Source organism: Pagrus major, chromosome 17 (genome assembly GCF_040436345.1).
Source record: "Pagrus major chromosome 17, Pma_NU_1.0".
NCBI lineage: Eukaryota > Metazoa > Chordata > Actinopteri > Spariformes > Sparidae > Pagrus > Pagrus major.
The window spans coordinates 27244072-27265242 of NC_133231.1; the positions used below are offsets into that span (position 1 = coordinate 27244072).

The 21171-nt window shown below is 42.5% G+C and overlaps 1 protein-coding gene across 1 annotated transcript in view; it reads right to left on the reverse strand.

The window, feature by feature from the left end:
- Window positions 1–17095: 17095 nt before the first annotated feature.
- The window catches only part of znf385d (zinc finger protein 385D), a 96708-nt gene continuing 92632 nt past the window's right edge, over window positions 17096–21171 (reverse strand). Inside the window, exon 8 of the mRNA XM_073485761.1 lies at window positions 17096–18283. Coding sequence (XP_073341862.1) covers window positions 18029–18283 — 255 coding nt within the window. The 3' untranslated portion in view covers window positions 17096–18028. The remainder of the gene's footprint in view (window positions 18284–21171) is intronic.

The window sequence follows — 21171 nt, forward strand, 5'->3', positions numbered from 1 at the left end:
GACAAGTCTCAAAATCAAGTTGGTAATCGTTCGCATGTGAAGGATTTTCTTTTATCGTTTCTATCCAGTGTAGATTTAATGTCAGCTGTGATAAGAATTCCCAGATGAAGTGACTGTTAAAGGTTTCTTTAAAACAATAATCTTAAAGTAGGAATTTTGGTCAAAATTAACTGACAATATCAACAGAATATGACATTATGACTAATCTTTGTATTGTGTTGCAGTGATATCTACTGAAGTTAGCATGCTAACCCGCTAGCCACTGCCCGTTTTGGTCCAAAGCTCCTGTGCTAGCAGTGGAAACACCAACACTAACCAAGTGCTCCGAGCTCCCAGTCCGGACCCCTAACTGCGCGGCTAACTGAGCTAACTAGCTACTGACAAGATGCCAATTCTTACATATTGCACCTTTAACTGTGCATTACTTTATAACAGTTCAACTTTGTTAAATACTTCACCCAATACATTTTCTTTCTGTGAAATTTCATGTGCATTATTCTGCTGCTTAAGCATTTCTTCAATTGTACAGTCAATTACATTTCGACACACTATACTGCAGTTATAGTGTCGTGTAAGGTGTTATGGACAGATCGGGGATTTCTCAAGATCCAGGTCACAGGTAATCAGAAAGCTATTGGGTGCACCTGTGATGTTCTCCTTCAGGTGGCTGCAGTCAGTCAGCTGGGAGACTATATAATGGGGTTGCAGTGCTCAGTTGGTTGTGTGTTTCAGGGAGTCAACACCTTCAGTTTATATACATTTTGGTTTCCCCCGATCAGTGATTTTGTTCGTCTATCATTTTGATAGAATTAGTGGGTGGCTGTGGGGGTTTTATTCCCACCGCCACCTTTCAGATATCAAAGGACCAGTTTGTTTTGACCCTTTTGTGATTTGTGCAAAACTTTGTTAGTTTCCCAACCTGCGACCCCTGTCCTTCAGGTTTTGTTTTCTGGGGAAACGTAACAAAGGCACGTAGCTTTTGGGATCAGTAATGTTTTTCTCATTTACATCCTGATTGAACACCTGACACGTGTCACTGCCCGGCTCACAGCTGGACGAAAGAGGTGAGAACACACGAGTTGTAACTAAAAATGAGTGTATTTTACATAATTTAAAAGGAAATTAAGACAAAAAACAAACTAAATACAAAAAACCAGGGTGGAATCACTAGTCCGGCTGTGAGAGCTCAATCTCCCTGACGACCCATCATGCTCCTGGACAGAGAGGCCGGCTCAGGGGTGGTCACACGTGTCCAATGCATTCAGCACATCAGGTGTCCATGTAAATTGGTTTAGTTTTGTTTACTTCATGTAGTTCACATCTTCACTTTTCCATAAAAGACATTTTGAAAAGTCACAGCAGGCGCAGCTCTGGTGCACAAAATAATGATTACTCGATTTAGCTTCTTTGGTTTCAGGGTCCTGATGTTCTCTCACACTGTCGTGACTTACTGGGATGGAGGAGAGCCACCATTAGTGTCAGTTTTCTTAAGGCCTATTACACAACCCTTATAATGTCTGTAAACACATCTGGATCGATCAATTGATTCATTAACAAAATTGTGGGCATGTGATTTTCCATTTCTGTCGATAAGCATGTTGTAATTTCTCTCTTCATGTGACGAGACTCCAACATGTTGCCTTTCAAATCAGGCCAGACAAACACTCCCAAGCAAAGACAAACACTTGCCTTTGAACCACATCTGCACTACACATCAAATTGGCTTCTTAGATAATTGGGGTTCAAGACTTTTAACTGCATTTCCCTCCGGTTGCCATGTGGGGGCAGCAGTGGACTGTATCTGTATAATATTCCCATTAGTCCAGCCATCTCTGGAGGAAAAAAGTCTGTTTTCAAAAATATCCCAGAACATAATATCATCCCTCCTCTTACAAAACTGATGCATCTGCACTTAAAATGTTGACCGGCTGGTTTGAGCTCCACTTTTCACAGCTCATCAGTTTCATCACCAACTACAGAAAATGTCAAAACTTAAGTGAGTGAATTGCAGCTTTAACAGACGAATCATACATCTTTCACGGTGTTCTTGCTCAGGGTTGCTTCAGTGTTCTTGACAAAATGCAATCAATTTGAATCAAGAAATCAAAGAACATGTTTGTATTGGAATAATCTGCAAATTAACCCTCGTCTGAACCTGAATGCTCAAGTATTCCTGCACTGATCCACTTGGTACCGTGCCCGGGGGAAATCAGTCATCAAATGAGTCACTGACCATGTTTTCGCAGGCGATTGTGTGACGTGTTTATATCTTGTTTTTGCAAAAACTCCAGCTCTCTGTGATCATTGCGGTGGTGTGTTTATACTGCACTTATCATATATCACTTATTCCAAACATAAAGCTGTTGGTGCCGCCAGGAATATAAACGGCACCACTTTCTGTGCACTGGAGGACGCTTTTCTTTTACACTTCTTTGTATTTTCTTTAGAAATACATAAAAGCTTTCATGAAAAGTGAGTCAATATTTTCATTATTCCAGATATAATAGAGAGCAGCAAAACAGAAATTTGATAAAATGTCCTGAAAATTAATAGTAATTTAAAGGTAGACAACAACAATTTTTTTCGCCTTTTACCCATCAGCTAACAGACATCTGAGCAGAAAGGTAACATCAAAGTGCTGTTCGTCCGCCTGCATTTGATATGTCAAGGAAAAACACAAGGTTAGACCTCCTGAAAGTCACGGCTGTTTGCCCGCTGTGATCTCCATAGCCGTCGGCATGCGTCACCTGTCCTGGCTGTCACCGGTAACCCCGGGACGTCACCACGGTGACAGCCTCATTACAGTGATAACTCTGCCGGCTGAAAATATTTCCGCTATGCTCCTCGTGATGTTGGGATGTGCAGTGTTCCAGAGATGGCTGCGAAACTTTTAACTCCCGCGCTACAGGCTGTGAGATAAATTTCAACCACGTGCGACCCGCAGGCTACAGAGAGGGCAGAGGAAACGGTTACCACAGCGACAAACCACAGCAGCCGCGGCTCATAAGCTCCTGTGGTTTATCACTATGTGGCTGATGCATATCTAATCCGCCCAGCGCTCCGGTGTCTCACGCCTTGAGAACAAACAGGTCGTGTGGTGTTATGTGTCCATGCAAAAATAAAGTGTAGAACAAGGCGTCTGTATTGAAGAGAGACCAGGAGGGTCCATTCAAACGTTTGCAACCTATAGGCAGTGGTGGAGGAACTCAGATCCTTTACTGAAGCAGAAGTACTAATATCAAACAGGGGAAATACTGTGTTGTATCTCAAGAGGCAACAGTCTGATGTTACAGCCCCCTGTAGGTTCAGCTGGGAGATGTAAATGAGCAGTGTGCTGTGTTTCAAGCTCTCTTAGCTTTTTAAGTGTATTAAATCAACAAAATAAACTAATAAAATATCAAAGGAAATATTCTTACATCTATTCTAAGTGCTGTATCATAGGCAACTGGACTTTTTTTGAAGACGTTTCATCTCTTCCTTCTCTTCAAGAAGGAAGGATTTTTCTCCTTCAGATGTAAGTGGACAGCCGAGTCTTGACCTGAGGAGTCGGCCTTCCTGTGTTGTGCGTTTATGGAGAGGTTGTTTGTTCTCCATGTACGAATCTGTGCAGTCCTGTCTGCACTGAACTGAAGAAGCCTCTTGGATGAGAGGTCTTCAAGAAACTGAAACAAGTCCAGATGCCTACGATACAGCACTTTTATTACTGGATTACCATGACCTGGATGACTGACAACCTTCATCAACATTTCCGCCTGTGACATATTAGATTAACTTTCATCAGCGATGGGTTTTGTTGGACAATGACGACAACAAATCCTGTGATCTCACGCTGCTCTTGTCTTCTGATTTGACTGAGAGACCTCTACAAAAAATGGTACACTGTGCATTTAAACATTACCTTTGCAGTGTTACACTCAATGTGCTCATCATTTAAGACTTGAAACAGGACGATGTATATGTGCCTGTGCAAATGTAGGGACATACTGTTAGATAATGAGTCCTCTTGCCTCCGAGGTTTATCGTTTCTCTTCTTCTTTCTGAAGGGTCTCACACACCAGCCCTTTTTCTGAGACTATTTAAGCTGATATATAGTTATCTTACTGTCACATCTTTGTTTTATTCAGTGAATCTGTATGTGATTACATGTTTTTACAGGTGCGACTGTCAAAATGACACATTGTATTTTGATTTAAAAAGAGAAAAGAAGATAAGCAATTTCCAACATTTAATAAATAACCATAAAATGAAAAAGACAACACATCTCTTTCAAAACACTTTGATATACACTGCACGCAAAAGTTTAGAAAAACACTTCGCTGGCCTAAAGTTACATTTCACATTAAAGTAATGCAGAAAACATTCCAGAGTTAAGCGGATGAATAATGGGTCGACCCATTTACTTCGTGACTCCCAAGTCACGAAGTAAAAGAGACGCTGAACCAGTAAACACTCCTGCATCTTCAATCACAGTCCTCCCGATATGACTCACGGAAACTGTTTGCATGCAACACACATTATCCAATCTTCTGTACTCTCGGGGTCATCTCTCTTTTTTTTGCTGGATCTTGTTTTTTGCAGACTCTGCACACGTCCTGACCCTCAGAGCATCGCACCGTCTTTCACTTCTGCCTCCCACAGCTCTCCTTTCTTCCCGATGCCTTTGAGCCTATATATTTGAAATGCTCCTCACTCCTCATGATGGCGCGTTGGAGGGTCTGGACCACTTTGTTTGTTGCCCCTCTCTCACGTGGCGAGATGGGCTACAAGGGAGAAAAGGATTACTTTCTCTCTGCTGTCATTCTCTGTGCCCAGTTGTTTTTGCAGATTTCCTCATTTTCACCTCTGCACCGATCCACGAGGCCTCTTGTTATCGCTGTGATGCCGTGGCAGCGCCCGTGGTTTTGGATTTGCTGGCTGCTAAGCTCTCTGAGGCTCGGGTTCACAAACGTCAGTGTTTAAAGCGTCTTTAATCTTATCTCTAAAGAAAAAATAGCTTTCTTTTCATACCCTCGAACACAGAGCGAAGAATTCTGACATTCTCAACTTCCGACCTCCCGTTTCTCAGTAAATCTCCTCCACTCTCCGTTCCATCTCCATCTGTACAGTATGACGGTGCGCTGGGTTACATTGCTCTCTTTCATTAAACTCAAAAAGTAGACGCTGTAGAAATGGGCTCCATCCAGAAGAAGCAAACGTGGCCTTGGCTCTCGCTTTGGCAGGTTTTTCACACCGCCTCCCCAGTTCAGGATCAGTTCACTGTTTAATCCACCCGTTGTCGGAAAACCCACTCAAGAGTGTTTGGCGGTGCCGGGTAGAGCCATTTTTCTTTCTCATGCTTGGCTTTAAAAATCACAAGCAAAGGCATGAAGTCTCCCACTGCATCGCAGCTGGCAGGCGCTGCAGTTGTTTCTCAGTGGTGACCTCATTGCAGGCACTCCCTACTTATGCCACAGCTCTCGGGGACTCAAAGTGGTCCTGCAGACCTGTTTCATCGCAGTCAGGGGAATTTCCTCGTTTGCCATCGAAAACACTCGCTCAACCACAGCTTGATTGAACCCAGCTGCCCGGGCAGCAGAAAGTTTTGTCATTCTCAAATCTAGATGCCTTCGAGTGAAAAAGGTCAAACCAGGACTGCCCGGCCTTCTCACTGTAGTTGACTTTTACTGATTGCCTTTTTTTGTGTGCAGCCACTCCGAGCGCTTCTAGTTGAAAATTGGATCGGTCGCGCCGCATCACCTGTCGCACAGGTGACCAACACAATGGAGGACAAGCTTGATCAGGCTGTGTCTGTATATCCTGAGCTTTATCGGACCAAAACTCTCAGAACAGAGACAGAAAGTCCATTTGTAGGAGCAGATTGTCAAGACAATGCATGTCGCTGGTGAGTGTTGTGCTTTAAACACCCAACGCGTTGTACGCAGGTTAGCTGTATGGTCAGCCCGCTGTCACCGTAGCGTTAGCAACTATCAATCAAAACCAACGTGTAGCGCACAGACAGCGCTTTTCAGCTTGAATAAAAGCTATGTGGACACGGGCCTAGTTACAGGTAGCTGTAAAGTTATCTTTTGTTTGAGAGAGCTGTCCAGCACTCGCTTGCAGAGCTAGCATTAGCTCATCTGCCCTAGCTAACTTGACGGATAACCATTGACATCCAAGTTTAAAATATTATAACATTCATGTTAGGATAACAAGTTAAACTGCAACGAAAAGCTAGCTAGAGTTTTACCGGTAATATTTTTTTTTTTTAAGGCAGGCTAGTTCAAACACGGTTATGCTAGTCCTTCTTAGCTTAAGGTGTGTTCATGACGATACGTTCATTATTCTATTTGTTGCAAAAATTCAAAATACGATTGTTTAATCAGTGAATATGATTTTGTGGCCCTCTCACTACTTTAACAAAGAAAAAGAAAATATTTCGTCCATCCAGAAAACAAGACAAGAGCAATGCTGCTGATTAAGGCGCTGTGTAATTATCCCGTTACCTCCAGATGTATTTCAGGATGTCTGTGGTCCAGTTCTGACAGGCTGTTAGAGACTTGTCTGACTTTGACAGAGTGAAAGAAGAAACTGATTTATAGTTATTTCTGATGCACAGTTGCCTCCCATTACAAAATGTATTGGTTATAGATTTACAGTTTTTACGTCAGAAGTCTGTGAACGCCGGCCAGAATTCATCCTACTGTGTCGTTTCATCTATTCAACAGGAGGTTTCTGCTTTCTAATTATATTTCAGCAGCTTCTCCACACTGCTCTCAATAATACGAGCCTTCTGGATATTCAGTGACCTGGATGACTGAGAATACGGTGAAGGGAAACAGCTTTGGAAGGGAAATACTGAATATCTAATTTAATTTCACACAGTTTTAGTAAAAAAAGAAAGTTACTGATTGCAAATTTTACTCAAACAGGAGGGAATCTTGCATTTGTTAGGGATTATTTTTTTGATGTGGAATAATTCACATTCAGTGCTCTAGTGAGTGTTGCTGGCATACAAAACACATTAAGCTAGACTCCCCATGTCATGAACAAACACGTCAGCCAGTGCGATGTGGTTTTTGTCTTTAAATGTGAAGAAAACATACAATCAGCAGAGACCCTTTGGCATTACTTCCCCTGGATTTATCTAACAGTAAATGTAAGATCCATTAATTTAGCATATCTACGTTACGTAACAGCCACTTTCATCCAAAGCAGCATGAGTATGATAAGCGAACATACATCGTCAGCGTCGGCGGCCCTAGAGGGAATAAAAGCCTGAACACTGAGAGCTTTGGTGCAGCTCTCCACCAACTGAACTGACTAAAATAAGCTCAATAAGCCTGAGCAGAAGATAAAATCACTCTCTAAGCTGAGCTTTTTTTTTTTTTTACTCTGCAGGGCTCCAGGAAGGTTATATTAAGAGATTATGATCTTCCAGCCGCCACCACCTTGCATAGCACCAGTGGATCTTTCATTCCATATCTCCAGCTCTTTACAGATACTTTCCCCTCCGTATGGCTCAAATTAAATGTGTTAATGTCTTCTACCGGGAAGCTTATTTGGTTCCTTGATGTGAAATGGAGCACTGTAAGTATTTATATCATCATACAGTCTGATATATGAGCCAATCATTGTCATGGAAGCTCTCCTTTTTACTAGTTCACCGTCCTTGAAATTTATAGCACCTCTCAAATGTGTTCATACACGAGTGCTCATGGCCGACCGGTCGGACACGCTCGCTGCGCGTTTATAGCTCGGTGTTATTCATCAGGGTCAAAGTGTCCGTCTCACTTGACTGACATCTGTTCGAGCCAATAATTAATGGCTCGATAATTGATGTGCCCGTCAGACGGGTAAGGAGATTACGGAGAGATTAGGTCAGTCTGTAGCGCATACTAATGAGAGGTCACCAAACAACTGCTGCGGCGCTGGATACCACACGGTGACTGAGGCGCCCTGAAGTGATGAATATTTCACCATCGTTCGTCTGTTTCTGTTGCCTCTTGATAGTAGCGATGGTCGAACATTTTCAAGGACTGACAGCTTTGGAAAACTTTGTTATTCATTTGTATTCATTGATTCTGATCATTCACACAGGTGATGCTGCTCATAAATTACAAATCATTCCCTACATTTGCTGAAGTATAAAAAGCAGTAGGGGTGACGTATTTTTGTAGGCTAACGCGGACGTTAGCATCGCCTGGGTTCCCTCAACAGAAAGCCTGTGGGATTTTTACGTTGGATTTTGGATTACTGCAAAAAATAAACTCTGTGGCAGACACAAGTTTACTTAGACCTCTTGTTCAGCAAGATAATCTTCAAAAATGAGCAACGCTTTTACGATTTTTGAATTGTAAAGACCAATCGCCAGAAGTAAAATGCTAACGTCAGGCTATACACAAACTACGCTGCTGTTGCATGACTTCAGCGCAACAACCGCTAAGCGTCTTACTGCTCAATTACTAAACACGTTTTTTTTAAATTGATCAGTCTAGTGAGTAGATCAGAGTCCGTTCTTGGCGTGATGAACATTCAATGTCTCTGACAACTTTTGTAGTCTCATTTAGCCACTTGTTAGCAACTGCTGTTTATAAGACACGGAAGCACTTTATAATTAAATTGTGGGACATTTAATGGTGTATTTTATGTCGGAGAACAAAACGTGTAAATATTTTAAGCTGGTGGTAATGACAGACCTTATTTCAGGCATTCAACCAAAAACCTATTGACTTTGAGGTCAAGGAGGGAACAGGAAGTGCAAAAATGCAAACTAACTTTCGGGTTTTAGGACTTATTCAGTGCTCATTTGTTTGTACGTCCGTGGTCGTTACAAAATCGACATGAAAAAATGGTAGTTAAAGGTAACATGAGAGTAGTATCAATTGTCAAACTATCCCTGTTATTGTCTTGCTTTGGGACTTCACTCTGAACCTCAGGGCCAAGACAACGTCTGCGTCACACCTCAGGTTCATGTCCGCCGCGGTACAGTTAGAGGACTACAGTGAACATCAGAATAAAAGAGAGACGAACAGTTAGATTGTGAGGTGATATTCTACATCAGCTGCTTAGTGTGAGTCACAAAATCGGGAGAAGGCTGTCTAAATTCATGAGGGACTGCAATAACACAGCTGTCAGACGAGTCCTTGAATTCTTTCTGATTGCGCTCGTACTGTCCATGTACCCATGTAGTTTACAAGAGCCCAAATGCAAGCCGGTGTATCAGAGCGAGACATTTCAATGGCTGTGTGTTATTAAACTCAATCATACTGAGGCAGAAATAAGTCTGTTATTTGTTACGTTTCGTAAAAGGGAAGAAATTGACTATTGACCAAAGCCGAACTGAAAGCTGGGTGATTATGTGATGGGCGCTCTGTGGGTCTGGGTGTTCTCAGAGATAATTAGTTTGTTTCTGGGGCTCATTTCCTGGTCGTGAAGGTGCGCCGGAGTTTACTTTCTCATGAACTCTTAGCTTCGGCGACATTTCCTCTCGAGAAAACCCTGCTCACTCTTTCAAATCAAATCAATTTTATTTATATAGCTGACAATCACAATCACATTGCCTCAGTGGGCTTTACAATTTGTACAGCGAACAACATCCTCTGTCCTTAGACCCTTGATTCGAGTGAGGAAAAACTCGCCTTGTGAGGAAAAAAAACCTTTTAACAGGGAAAGATGGAGAAGAAACCTCAGGAGGAGCCACAGAGGAGGGATCGCTCTCCCAGCACGGATAGACATGAAAGATAGATGTTGCATGTTCAGAACAGTTGCATCGACAGAATATCTGATACAAATTGTAATATATGTTAAGTGTGTGGATCCAGGAGACGACTGAGCAGGATGAGGCATCGCCAAGCGGTGCCCGAGCCACACGACGACCTCTCCACTGCGGTGACCCGTCGTGCTCGTGGGCCCGCCTCTTAACATCTGATGAGCGCTGAGAAAATATACACTTTGAACGATGGATGTGAAAACAGTCGTCTAGTGTCGAACTCTGCACATTCATCATCCTACAAAGTGGAGCTCAAACATCCAACTGTAGGAACAAGAAGAAAAAACATATTTTTGACTGGAGGGGACTTTAAACTCATGACAGGGGCGTGTTGAAGCGTAAAGGTGTTGCGTTGCTCTTCTCTCACTCACTTGCACCTCCTCATGTGTTATCTGAAACTGATTTATACGTCTTCATCAGACCCTGTTAGTTTATCTATTAAAAATGATACTAATGTGTGCGTAGGTTGTAGATTTGTGGATGTCTGTGTATATTTTATGCACTGCTGTGTATCCGTGAGTCCTTTAAGTAAGTCTTCAACCTTTTGGCTCTAAAAGTATTCTGGGCTCCAGTGAGTCACTTAAAAAAAAAAAAAAACTGCCAAGTTCTGGAGAGCGACCGATGAGCAAACCTTTCAGTGACTCCTCTGCAAACCTCCCCTCTCGTTAAATCTTTATCTTTCATTACTGGAGCCTAAAAGCACTCTGTAAAGACACACGGGACACTAAAACCCAGGGAGCTTTTAATGCAGGTGTTCTGTCAAATTCACAAGCGGGACAGTGTTTCAAAAAAGATTGCTGCCCGCGAGCGAGGCTTTTTCTGAAACCGTGAAACGTCCGGATTGAAGTAAAAATGTCAGGGCCTTAATGGGCTGGAATGTTAATTGACACATTTATCACGATGTTGAATCAAAGCTTTTACACGGGACATGGTAACAGGCTGCCCGGACCTGCCCGGCCCCGCCAGGAGTCCCCCCGAGGGCATTGTCAGTGCAGTTCATGTCGAGTATCAGTTACAACATCCTGCACTGAGTGCTGTGGCCTTAAGAGGTTTACTCTGCTCGCCCAGGCTGTGAATGAAAAATTAAAAAACAACTCGATATAAGTACTGAAACGCGAGGAAAGTTCTTTCTTGTTACAGTGACAGAGAAAAATGATGAATGTGAAGGAGGGATTTGGCCGACGCACACAGTCCAACTGTGCCAAGCAGGTAGCCTGCACATAAATCATCTCCCTGCGCGGCGAAATGATCGAGGCATGAAGACACTGCTCTCATCGCCGTCGAGGCGATCCTGTTTACCAAGTCGCTCACTTTCTACAGAGGTTAATGTGAAATGTTTATATCCCAACGGAAATTTAAAAAGTTATGTCGCCCACTATTTCAAAAACAGATGTCTACATGTTTTTAAGTTCAGGTCAGGGCTTGTAACTCCGCTAACGCTCGTAAATGTCTTTGTCAGATTGTGTATTGTTACTATTTTTTTTGACAGCGTGTTGTGATTCATTCACAGCTGAGCAGATAATAAGCTGACACTGTGATGCTTTTATTCCACTGCTCTATTGTTTTCTTTGGAAAGTTAATGTGTTGCAGGGAAATGTCGGCTGTATCTAAGGACAGGACTCAAAATGCCACATAATTATGAACTGAAGAACCGTGACAACAGACTCTCTGGTAAATGAATCCTTTGTATATTGTAGGATCATAATGAGCCGGGTGTTTTGCTCACAGCTTCATCAGGCCTGATGATAATGACATGCAGGTTTTGCCCATTAAAAACTAATGAAATGAAAAAGATTTTCCAGGTTCTTAATATGTAGATATGTTATAATAATGAGGCTTTTCTTCTCCTCCATCCTACCAGCACATCTTGCTGGGCGCATATTCATCACAGCTGCCATTTTATAAAGTGAGAATCATTTTTATTTTAACTTTCCGCCAGTTATGTTTTTGGAAACTCTTTCATTTTAGCCAGATAATCAGACTAAATTGCTCTGTCCGTCTGTTGGTTGTTGTCATTTTTGTGCCAATTTACAAATATGGAAAACATCCATCAATAAGCAGGACAATAGACCTTTTTTGAATTTTGTAATTATTGCAGATGTGGGCAGCGATTATGTAGCTACAAATGAGCACACTGAGGTGCATATTTAACCATTTTATTCATATTATGTGAATTTGTGGGTTTTAGCAGCACAAGAGGAGTTGGCATTATTGCATACGTTCATCACGAGGGGTGGGTAGTTACATCTTACATGTAATTGGATTACAAAAATAAGTAACTAATCTGTAATTTGAAAAAATAATTCATGTGTAATTAGATTATGGTTATACTGTCAAGGCTTTCTTGATTTTAGTTATTATATTTTATGTAGTTATAGTTACGTCTTTGTATTGTGTTGCAGAGATGTCTACTGAAGTTGGCATGCTAACCAGCTAGCCCCAGCCAGTCCTTTTCCATAACACCACTCCCAGCTCGCACTCCAGACCACTAGCTGCACGGCTAACTGAGCTAACAAGCTAACAGCAGCTACAGTTACCAGCACTCTGGTGATGTGTTGCCCCCTATTTGTTTGGAGTTGGCTAAATTTTACATATTGCACCTTTTTAAACCTTGTTCAACCTGCCAAAGACTAAGATCAGACTGTTAAAGTCTCGTCTTCCTCATTATTGTTTTATCTTTTTTTAAAAAGAAAATACTGAATTAGTGAAATGGTTAAATATATATTTCTCTTTTAAGGGTTCACATTCTTCTTACTGGCTACTACTTATTGAATGTTTTAAGTGTCTGGATGTCAAACACTTAATGTGACTGTGTTTAATCATTATTGCACTAATTGTCTTGAATCCTCTTTCAGCTGAGGCTCTTTGATTTCAGCATTAGTCTTCTGTTGGAGCCAACACAGAGATTTTCTCTTCTCTGACTCACACTCAGGCGTAATCTACATTCCAGCGCTCGCTTGGTTGGACGTCCAGCTGTTCACAGCATTTTCCCCGCTGATGGAGGAGTCAGGCGGTGTTTTTCTGCTGATAGCTCTCCTGAACAGCTAGATAGAGAGGCTCCACATCCCACTTACAGATGTTTGTGATCATTGTTCCAGTGAGATTAAATGGAAGCGATATGGCGGCCAGAGATTTCAACTCACATAGCAGCGACCAGGTCCTCAGGCGGTCTGCTGTATTGGTTTTGGACGGCGAGCAGGGGCTTCGGTGGAAAGAAGCTCCCTCATCTGGCTGGAGGGCCAGCGTTCATGCGTCAGGGAGTTTGGGGGTAGATGTGCTACAAACGAGGGATGGATGAATCTGCTTTTGGGTTCATGGAAAAGTTCACAGACTGAACAACTGAGTTTAATCTGTAGCGTATGAGTTATGGTGTTGTGGTGAATTGGGCTCTCTCCAAAATGTCAGAGTTAAGGCGCTCAGACCTGCTTTGTCAGTGATGTTATTTCCTGCATGGAAGGAAGCCACCCGGGCTTTAAGTTGTCAGAGATCGTGGATGTATTTATGGTGTGTGCGTGTGAGAGCGTGCATCAGCGATTTCTGTCGTGCTTATCTTTGTTCAGACTGACGTTTGTCTGCCACGTGTACATCTTTTATCAACCTCAGCATGTTTCTACCTCAACCTGGCTGCATCCCTGTCACATTTATCTCAATAAAAACGGTCATGGCTGCAGAAAAAATATCCTTTATCCTTGTAGATCAGTTGTCGATGCTCGCTGTGTTTATTCTGTTTATTTCTGTATTTGGATTTGTTTACTTCTAACAGGGGGACGCCCCTGTTGTTTCTCATCCCGCCTCTCGTCTGTGTGTATCTGTCTGACTCGACTCACGATGCTTAACGCAAAACACAGATTTGATCGCCCGAGTAGCGTCACATGAGTGATTTACAAGGCGTGCAATTGGTTTGTGAGTTTCCTGGGCTGCCAGTGCCATAAAATGCTGGAACAGCTGCACCAGTTTAAATAGAAAGGCTCGGTCGAAATGTAATAATTCTAAATAATTTATCAGTTGTAGGTCAGGCCCAGATAGGAGAGTGTCCGGCTCCAGACCGGGACGACGATCCACCTATTAGGGATTAGGAGGATGCATTTGGTCATCTTGCTAACAAGTGGGATGATGTCCGCCTTCATGTCGCCCACTGGGTGAATCAGTGTGGTGCAGAATGTTTTACAAAACAAAGATGGTGAGGTCTTGTCCAAAAGTAGGAATAACTTGCTTTCATTCAACTTGTACCAGACCTTACGGTGGGCCAGTACTCACCATTTTTTTCATTTTACTCTGCATTGTTAATAAACTGCATTAGCAGGTAGCACCGCCTGACGCTTACGTCTCCGTTCACACCTGCCCGTCCTTCTCTGTTGGTGCTTGAAGTGCTCTGTTTGTGCGAAACACCAAAAGTAGAGACGGTATCTCAGGGGAATTCCCGGTGCTCCTGATGGCAGCTTTGTGGGCCACTCGTGCCAATGTGACCACCCCCACCCCCCGCTTGCCAACTTACGTACCGGCATTTATTTTTTTACCGCTTCAAGCACTGACTCGTACGAAACCGAACACACAAGCGTCTTGACGTCTGTGTGATGTGCTGACACTGGGAAACGAAGCCTTATTATAACTTGAGATCACTGAAGGATAATTATTGTCAGCAAATCCCGTGGAAAAGGCCGTGGAGCCAAAGCCGGAAATATCTTATTCCTCTGTGCCACAGAACCCCATTGTTGTCCAAAAACTATTAAAAACACAAATGAGTCAGTGTTGGACTGGGCGACATGTTCCTTCGTTACCATGAACACACACACTTGGAGTTTATTCTCTCGGTCCCACATGCACCACCCTGCTGCTGTAATTACTGCAGAGCACCAAATGTGTATTAATGTGGAGCAACAAATGCACTATTTAGTCATTTTCAAGGAGCATTTGTTAAAAAACTACACTAACCAGTACTTAAACGATTTGTTGTTTTCAGATTAACAAACAGGCTCGTGGCCACAGCCTCTCCCAGAACACAACCATTTCTGCACAAATCTGTGCATGTATGACTTTATATAGCATATCCGCTCTTTAAAGTAGATAATAGTCACTCGACTAAGCTTCAGAAAGCTCAAAATTTCCCTCAATGAGCAAAACAAAAGGCTGCAAATAAATCTCAACAGGGCCTAAACAGACAGTCTCAGTCTGTTAAGTTGAGGTCTGCAGTCTGACAATGAAGGAATCAGAATGACCCAGAGGAGCCGTTCCCCACCTAATAACCATTAATTAGGAGCCAGTCTCCACACCCTGCACCACAGGTGATCTGAATCTACTCCTATCAATCCAGAGGGATTTTGGCATTCGGCTAAAATAAACAGATAGCAAATAAATGGGGCAGCTACGAACAGGTTCCTCAAAAATCCCCTTTTCACAGCTGCTTTTAATGTCCTCAGCTTCGTATTGTGTGTTTAGTTCAAACTTGACAACTAGGGTTAGGGTCTAAATTGTACTTCAGCAGTTACATTGTCTCACTGGATGTACCAAATTTTGAGACTAGGATTTTCATTGTTTCAGTGTCGGTTATCGGTCTCCTACATCACTAATGATCAGTATCTGTATCTGCCCTGAAATAAACATATCGGTCGATCCCTCATCTAGTGGTGAGGTTGCGGATTGCTAACAACAAACCCCTCGTCTCACTCTCACCTTCGTTTGCTGTTAAAGAGCAAAAAACATGTTAGAGCCCGTGCTTAGTTTGTCCGTTTTGGGCTTCTGTAGGAACACAGTGTTGCAGCAGGACTCCGTGAAAGAGGACGCGCTCCCTCTTCAGATTTAAAAGGCTCATTCTGAGGTGGAGTAAGTGGAATGATTCCTAGTTTCAGGTCATTATACACTAATGGAAGCGTAATGATCATTATTATTTTACATTTCTGCCAGTAGATCCCCTTAAATCCTCCACACTGCACATTTAAAGTGAAGTGAAATGACAGCAGTACAGATGTATGTCGTCTCCAGAGCCTCGGTGTTCTGCTGTTCAACATCCGCCGCTGCTGCTTTGTGAGAAATGACATCATTCAGGTAATAATCCGCTGCATTGTTATTCCAATAGGTCATCTGTCACTCAGTACCACAGCAGCCTGGATTTCTTTTTTTTTTGTATTTACCCAGTCTTAATACATTTCACGCCACTTGTGTGCACATCTGCTCTGCTCTGCTCGCTCGAGTTAGACACAATATAAGACTGTAAATAATTGAATAGAATTGTAATTTTCCAGCAGGGATATTTACATTAGGATTATAGATTAGCCTCTGTATTACAAACACACACTGTGGCACAAACAAGGAGAGTGAACATCCTTCAGAAACATATTTGAGTCGTAGTGGAAATGGAGTTGGGCTGAGAAATCCGAATGTTAAATTATGAAAGTGTTGCTGCAGTCGTGAAATATAATGATTAGTTTATATTAATGCATATCGTGATACAAACACTGGGAGAGTCAATATCCTTTGGGTTCAGTAAGAGATGCATATCTTCAGTACTGTATGTATACCCAAATGTATTTGAAATACTTAAGCCCACTCACATCTGGCTTTTGTGTGCAATGTGAATGTATATTAATGGGATTAACTCCCGGGTCAATTAACCCTGCAGCAGTCACAGGTTTTTATTCCCTCCAGCTCGGCTCGGCTGTGAACACACTGATTTACTCTCCTCTTCAGGCGCGATGCTAGCACGTGTGTTGAAGTAAAGGCCTTTGGCTTGTTAATATCTTTCCATCTGTCTCTGTCAAGCAGCGCTTGAACATCGTTCAGTCAGCGCTGAGTTTGAAAGAGAGACTAAAGTTACAGATATAATAAAAGTTACCATTGTCAGTGGTTTCTGTGTGGTCTGAGCCGAGTCAGCGAGTGAGATGTATCACTCCTTTGCAACTTCCAACACTTACTACTTGCCCAGCTGTAATCCAGGTCTCTGGAAACCCCTGGATCCAAAATAGATTTGAGGAGATGTTATTTAGATCCTTTTTTAAGCTGAAATCTTTGTTGTAGCTGGTAAGCTAAAAGTGTTGGCGCGGACCCTGTCTGAAGAGTGTGCACGAGCTCAACCCGCAACATCTTTTCAAATGGTTTTCCGGAAACTTGGATTACACTGGTTGAGCAGCATGGAGCCGTCTCCATCTGCTTCAGTCGTTTAGGAGAACGCTGCGATGATGTTTTGCTGTGAAGCTCCAGAAATGTTCGGTGGACTACGAAACTTCTCCAGACTTTCCAATCGGCACGGTGGTGAGAAGATAACGACTGAATTTTAATAGTTGGGTGAACTGTTCCTTTAAGCACCACGTCTGACAGCACCCACTGAACAACACCGGATCACAAACATTAACAAATTAGGACTCTTTTTATTTGAAATTGTTCACCTTATACACACTGACAGTTAATATACACAAGCCTTTGTGGTCCCTCTGGCCCGAGACATGGTCAGTGATAATGTGTGCTGGATATCGACTGGGATGGCTTATGGTTGGTGGGAGCTCTTTCATTCTCTCTCTCACACACACACACATACACACACACACACACACACACTCGAACATAGATGGACAATCACACGCACACATGCAGATGTACACACTTGCACACACGTACAGATATGCGAGGACGAATACGAAAACACACGTTTACGACACGTACTCTAACGATCTAACACAGTCTAGCCATCTAATGTAGACATCAACAGAGGAGGGGCTTAAAGTGCATACAGGAACAGAGGAGGCTCTTGCTCGCTCTTAGGATCAGTAACAGCCTTTTTAAATTATGAGCGACGGTAATCCTCCACTAAAGCAATGATCTTAGTGCCACGCTGTATCTTTACAAAAAGCACATCCCTACCATAGGTTTAGCTTAAACTGTGCCTTGCATCATGAAGTAATGACACTGCATAGTTCACGGGGTTAGTCTTATACATTATTGCGGTACAATGTAGGTCCAAGTCCAGGGTCCGGGTATGAGCCCACGGGCTGCAGTATGGCACAGGAAGCACGTATACTGCAGCCCGGGTTTACAGTGGGAATAGAGAAATAAATCTATTGTGAGAGAACCCGATGCTTCGCTGCAGTCCGGTTTATCTTTAAAGGTGGGATATTCCATACGAGGAGCGGAGAGACGTGGTAAAGGTCCGATCACAGTATGAGGATGTTCAGTATCCCGGATGCATAAAAGGAGCACAGATGCTGCCACGACTCCTTCGACTGGTCTGGGTGGAGCACATGGTTTTGGTCCTTGACAGGAGGCGGTGCAGAGCCGCCCGGGTCAGACAGGTCAGTAAGGGGCAAATAGGACTTGTGGGTGGGAGGTCCTGACAGGCCCAGGGGCCGGGCGGAGCAGTGCGGCGGGGAGGGTCTGTGTCTGGAAGAGGGCGGGGGTGGCGGCGTGGTTAGTGGCGTGGTTCGTGCGGTGTGCGAAAGAGTTGTTGATGGCGGCGGCGGCGGCTGCTGCGACTGCCGCCAGGTGAGCAGGTATGATTTGCGCAGTCAGAGGCTGACACTGACGCTCCTTACCCAGGGTTAACTTTATCTGTTAGAGAGAGAAACAAAAACACAGTCAGCACAGATCGTATGTGAACACGGTGGACAAGATGAAGATCAACATCGCACATCCGCTACAATCCCGATTCAAAAGAAGCTGAGATGCTGTGATTCTCTTGTTGAAGGCATCAAAATCAAAATCAATTCAGTATCATGAACTCTTGTGTCTTTGTACTGCATTTCATTAGATATTGGTCAAATCATGACACACTGAAAAAAATACCACTTCAAAACAAAAATCCACCAATGGAAAATAAAATCGTGAAAGGTGCTTCGTGTAGTTTTGGGGAACAATTTTAATCAGACGAGAAAAATCTTCCTTGACTGGTTTCTTATCACTAAATAAACTGAATAAACAAACTGACATTTTCTTATATTAAGTGTAATGTGTTCTTTTGATGACAAATCACATTGTCAGAATATACTAATATACCATGATAACATTTTGAGTTTTTGCAGTGCATTTTGTTTATTTATCTTTGCAGTGTCCCAACTTTTTTGGAATCAGGGTACAAAAAACATTCATAGTTTTGCAAGAAATCATTACATTTTTTTGTTTTTTTTGTTGCTACTTTCTACATAGAGACAATACAGTTTTTTTTTTAATACTGTGAGAAATAAAAATGCTTTTTCTACAAACCACTCAGCCTTTCGTGGCCAAAATGACTATTACAAAAAACAAACAAACAAAAAAAAGAATAGAAAAATCATATTCATAGATAAAACAAAAAACAAAAAGAAAAATGAAAATAGAAAATAATACTGGGAAACCATTTTCTCCTCCTGTTTGATGGCAAAAAAAAATTGGAAAAACTAAAAATGAATCAATATCAAGTGAATCAGATCGTAAATCTGACTGGACACTAAATCCCAACCTTTGGTACTTGACAGTTTTCGATATCTGGTGCTCGATACAAAGCGCTCACCTTTTAGTGCTAGAAAATTTGCTAATTTATCGATTATTCGATCAACAGAAAGTCAATAAAAAAATGTAATCAACAAGTAATATCTGAACTCATTTTTCCAGGAATAATGCCAAATGTTAGGATTTGCAGCTTCACTCTGTTTTAAACGATATTAATTAAACCTGGTTGAGTGTCGAACAGTCGGATGGACAAAACGAGCAGTCTGCAGACTTCTTCCTCACATTTTAAAGTCTGCTCTCTGTCATTGCAGTTTATCTGTTGTGTTGTCATGATTTTCCAGACTGTTACCTGTTACAGTCGCAAACGAGTCCTGTCACGCAAACGAGATTTAACTTGTAAATTAGACTCATTACGACAAACATGAATAAACAGAGAGCTCGGTGGCTGAGGATGCTGCTGCTGCTGTACACGCTGCAGAGAGAGTCGGGGGCCTGAGAGCTTTACAGGGAATCAAACAGGTGCCACAAATCAGCTGCTAATTACTGAAAGTGTTCCAGGTGATCTGCAAAACACCAGAGCTTATATGTGAAACAGCAACAGGTGTGTCGAACCCTTTGCATTGTAAATTATTATTCCGCTGCTTAACCAACGTAACACAGCAGTTTGATGAAACTGTCTGTAGATGGACACGAGACATGTGACTCCCAAGTCATTTTTTCTTGGCCAGGACCAAGTCATATCCCCAAACGAGGCATTTAGGAAATTGAGTTTCCTCAAAGTGTCTCAAAAATAAAACTCGTGCATCGAATCACTGCAGCCCAGTCGCCAGGATATAATGTTGGCAGTTAGGGTTTCTGCAAACCACAGATACAAGGTTGACATTTGTACCAAACGTGACATATCACATTCAAGTTATGTGCTTATTAGCCACTTTTCACATCAGGAGGTGGAGGGGATGGTGGTGGTGTTATGAGGCCACCACTGGATATTTTTAAGGACACCTGGGGACATTTCCAGCTGTTTTGTGGCGTCAAAACCAGCAGTTTTTTCAGGGGAAGTCGGACCATCTCAATCTGTGACCTAACCAGAGTGTAAGCACAGCGTTGTGACGGGAGGAATCGAAAATTCAACCGAAACAAACATAAAGCTGCAACATAAATAAACGTCCAGTTTGAACTTTTCTGTTTTTTTTTTGCAGAAACTAACATTTATTCTGGTGATGGTTGAACACAGACCTCTTTAATATCTGTCAAGCTCTGTTATTTTGCAGCGGTGTGTTTGCTTTCAGAGCGAGAATGTATTTTTTATTTAGAAAGAAAATGGAAAGAAGAAATGAAAGGAAAGAAAAGGAAACAACAGACAGACAAATGGAAAAAAATCGCCGAGCCTCCAAAAGCAGCCTAATCGGGTGAAAAGGTCACTAAAGTTATCCAGCTTAATCTTCTGTATCAGTAATGGAAAAGCTTCGGTCTCACAGCACCAGGATGGCAGCCTTTGTCATGGGTTATCAATCACTGACTCGGGCATCGTAACCCTATGGGAAGCATTCTTTACTCTCCGCTCATCAAAGAAGCTCCTCTCCGTTAACTCAGTCAATGATGGGTTTCAGAAAAAGTCATTTCCCCCACACTGGTAGCCCCCGCGCTCGGTCTCGGCAAACAGTGGGTGTGATGAATGCCGTTTTCTAAAGGGGTTCAGTACGACGGAGAGTCAAGCCGTCCTTTATCTTTCACACATTGAATCCGCATGGCTCCTTCATGCATCGAACCCATCCCAGCCTCGCGTGGTACTCGAATAAACAGCTTTTTTTACAGGGTTTGTGTTAGATCTCCTGGAGTGCAAGAAATCCTCAGTTTGCCTCACACTGTAGAAAGCCCTTTAACATTTCATCCACAGGGCTGACTGGAAGCAATTTAGTTTTCACTTGTGGGACTGAGTTGAACAATTGAAAAATCAATTTCCAATATGTACGACATATAACAAACAAACCATCATGTATATGTCACCCAGT